Source organism: Sinocyclocheilus anshuiensis, unplaced genomic scaffold (assembly GCF_001515605.1).
Source record: "Sinocyclocheilus anshuiensis isolate Anshui unplaced genomic scaffold, SAMN03320099.WGS_v1.1 scaffold1998, whole genome shotgun sequence".
NCBI classification, from domain to species: Eukaryota; Metazoa; Chordata; class Actinopteri; order Cypriniformes; family Cyprinidae; genus Sinocyclocheilus; species Sinocyclocheilus anshuiensis.
The window spans coordinates 20,682-23,180 of NW_015546126.1; the positions used below are offsets into that span (position 1 = coordinate 20,682).

Here is a 2,499-nt window from a genome sequence, read left to right on the forward strand (position 1 = left end):
CCGGAGAGGAGACCCTGGAGACTGTGTGTGTTACTAAGCATCCGGAAACAGCAGCCGTGTCTGCCACAGGCTTCATTGAGAATATTTTGTACCCAGACCCAGACGACCTGAACAACCAGTACTGTAACAGAGAGAAAGCTGTTGAGTTAATTAGTTATACTGTTAACGGCACTCTTTTCTAAAACACTTGAGTATAAATGTAGATGTACAGTTAAAGACAAAATTATTAGCCCCCTATAAAATATTTCATTATTTTTTAAATAATTCCCAAGTGCTCTTTAACAGAAATAATATTTTTTTTCAATACAGCATTTCTAAACATAATAGTTTATTTAGGAAGCTTGGAATGTTTGTAATAAAAATAGAAACAACATTATAACCAAGAATAAAAAAAAGTCTACAGGCCAAAATTATTAGCCCTCTGATGTTAGTAGTCAATGGTGTATCCCTTTTGCTTGATAACAGCCTTTAGTTGTTTGTTGTAGTTCTCAACAAGTTTCAGGCATGTCTCCTGAGGAGTCGCAGCCCATTCCTCCTTAGCAAATCTCTCAAGCTCCTCCAGATTTGTTGGTCTCCTGGCATGGACTCTGGTCTTCAGTGAGCCCCACAGATTTTCTGTTGGATTCAAGTCTGGGCTTTGTGCAGGCCAGTCAAGGACGTTCACTTTGCTCATTTGGAGGTAGTTCTACACCAGAAATGAGGTATGCTTTGAGTCGCTATCATGCTGGAAGACAAAACGTTGACCCAAACCATCTTTTGTTGCAGATTGCTTGAGGTTGTCTTTCAAAATCTTCTCGTAGTCTTCAGTTTTCATGATTCCTTTGACCCTGATGAGATTCCCAGTTCCAAACGCACGGAAACATCCCCACAGCATTATACTCCCTCCTCCATGTTTCACTCTGGAGACGGTGTTCTTTGGGTTGAGCACCTGTCCCTTCTTACTCCAAACATAGGCAACATCTCTATGGCCAAAGAGCTCTACCTTTGTCTCATCTGACCAAAGGACATGTTTCTAGTATACATAGTTTTTCTCCAGGTTGTCCTTCAAACTTCAGTCTAGCTTGGTGTATATGCTTCTTCTGTCCGGACCTCTAGTGTGCGTCTTCGTTGAGATATCAATCCCAGACTTGACTAAATCATTCACCAGTGTCTTGGCAGTTGTTCTTGGGTCTTTAGGACCCCCTCTCAATAGTTTTCTTTACAAAGTATTTGAAATCTTTCGCTTCCTGCCTCTCTGTTCTCCACTGTGTGGGTCTCTTCAAACTTCTTGATAATACTTCTCACGGCTGATCTTGACACTTGAAAACGCTTTGATAAACGTGTATATGCTTCTTCTCCTTTGTGAGCATTAACAATTCTTTTTCTCAAGTCTAAACTAATTTTTTTTTTCTTTGCCATGATGACAGTATTATTTTACTAGTTGTTTTGAAAGATAGTAATCCTCAGCTTACAGTGGAATTTAAAGGCTTAGAGGATTAATTAGGCAAGTTAGGTTAGTTAGGCAAGTCATTGAACAACAGTGGTTTGTTCTGTAGTCAATCAAACAGATCATTTCTTAAGAGGGCTAATAATATTGACCTTAGCAATTTTTTGTATTTTTTAAATAATTATTTTATTCCAGGCAAATTGAAATAAATAAGGCTTTCTCTGGATGAAAAATATAATAAGAAATACCGTGTTAAAGTTCCCTTGCTTTGTTAAACATCACTTGGGAAAAATCTGAAAACGAACTGAAATTTCATAGGGGGGGGCTAATAATTTTTTCTTCAACTGTACTACTGAATACTGTATATTCTTGTATTTGATTTAAGTGCATTCTGCTGTTTATGCAACATTTTGAGGTTAACATTACTTTTGTGTTGGCAGTAAGCTGATTTATTACCTTTTCTAGATTATTATTTTAAGTACATTTCCTTACAAATTTAATTCAATCAAAGCAACTGGAGGTTTAATACATTTTAAAAAAGGCCATATCGTAATTCATCTCTATTTAATGTGCATCTCGATTTAAAACCGTATACAATAACACAAAATATTAAATTAAAAACTGTTTATGAGTTTAATTTCCCTTCTGCTTGGTTAAACATTCATCATGCTGTGGTGAAATATGAGACATACACAGACATGCAGGACAGTAAACACAGCGTCTCACCTTAAGAAGTGCTCCAGCTGCATGTAGAGATACCTGATCAGAGAGCGGCGAGCGATGATTTCAGCGTGACAGTCGTTGAGCGCCAGGCCACGGTCGCTCATATACTCGCCGTTTACACACTTGGTTCCCGTGGAGACACAGATGACCTGTGCGTCCTTGACATCGGTGCCTGAGTTAAAAGCAAGAGGAAACACACCAACAAAAATCACAAAACATGAAAACTGCTGTACTGACGTCTAGCAATATCTACAACTCAAGATTCAGGCTCTGATTTCATTAGTGATTCTTTTAGTTATTTTAAGTTATCCTCAAGATGGCGGCGCGTTCACACGCTGCGGCTTCTCTCT

The 2,499-nt window shown here is 38.3% G+C and overlaps 1 protein-coding gene across 1 annotated transcript in view; it reads right to left on the reverse strand.

Moving 5' to 3' along the window:
• Positions 1-2,325, reverse strand: part of LOC107701035 (double-stranded RNA-specific editase 1-like) — a 16,296-nt gene extending 13,971 nt beyond the window's left edge. The window contains exon 1 of the mRNA XM_016502951.1: positions 2,153-2,325. Coding sequence (XP_016358437.1) covers positions 2,153-2,253 — 101 coding nt within the window. The 5' untranslated portion in view covers positions 2,254-2,325. The remainder of the gene's footprint in view (positions 1-2,152) is intronic.
• Positions 2,326-2,499: the final 174 nt, after the last annotated feature.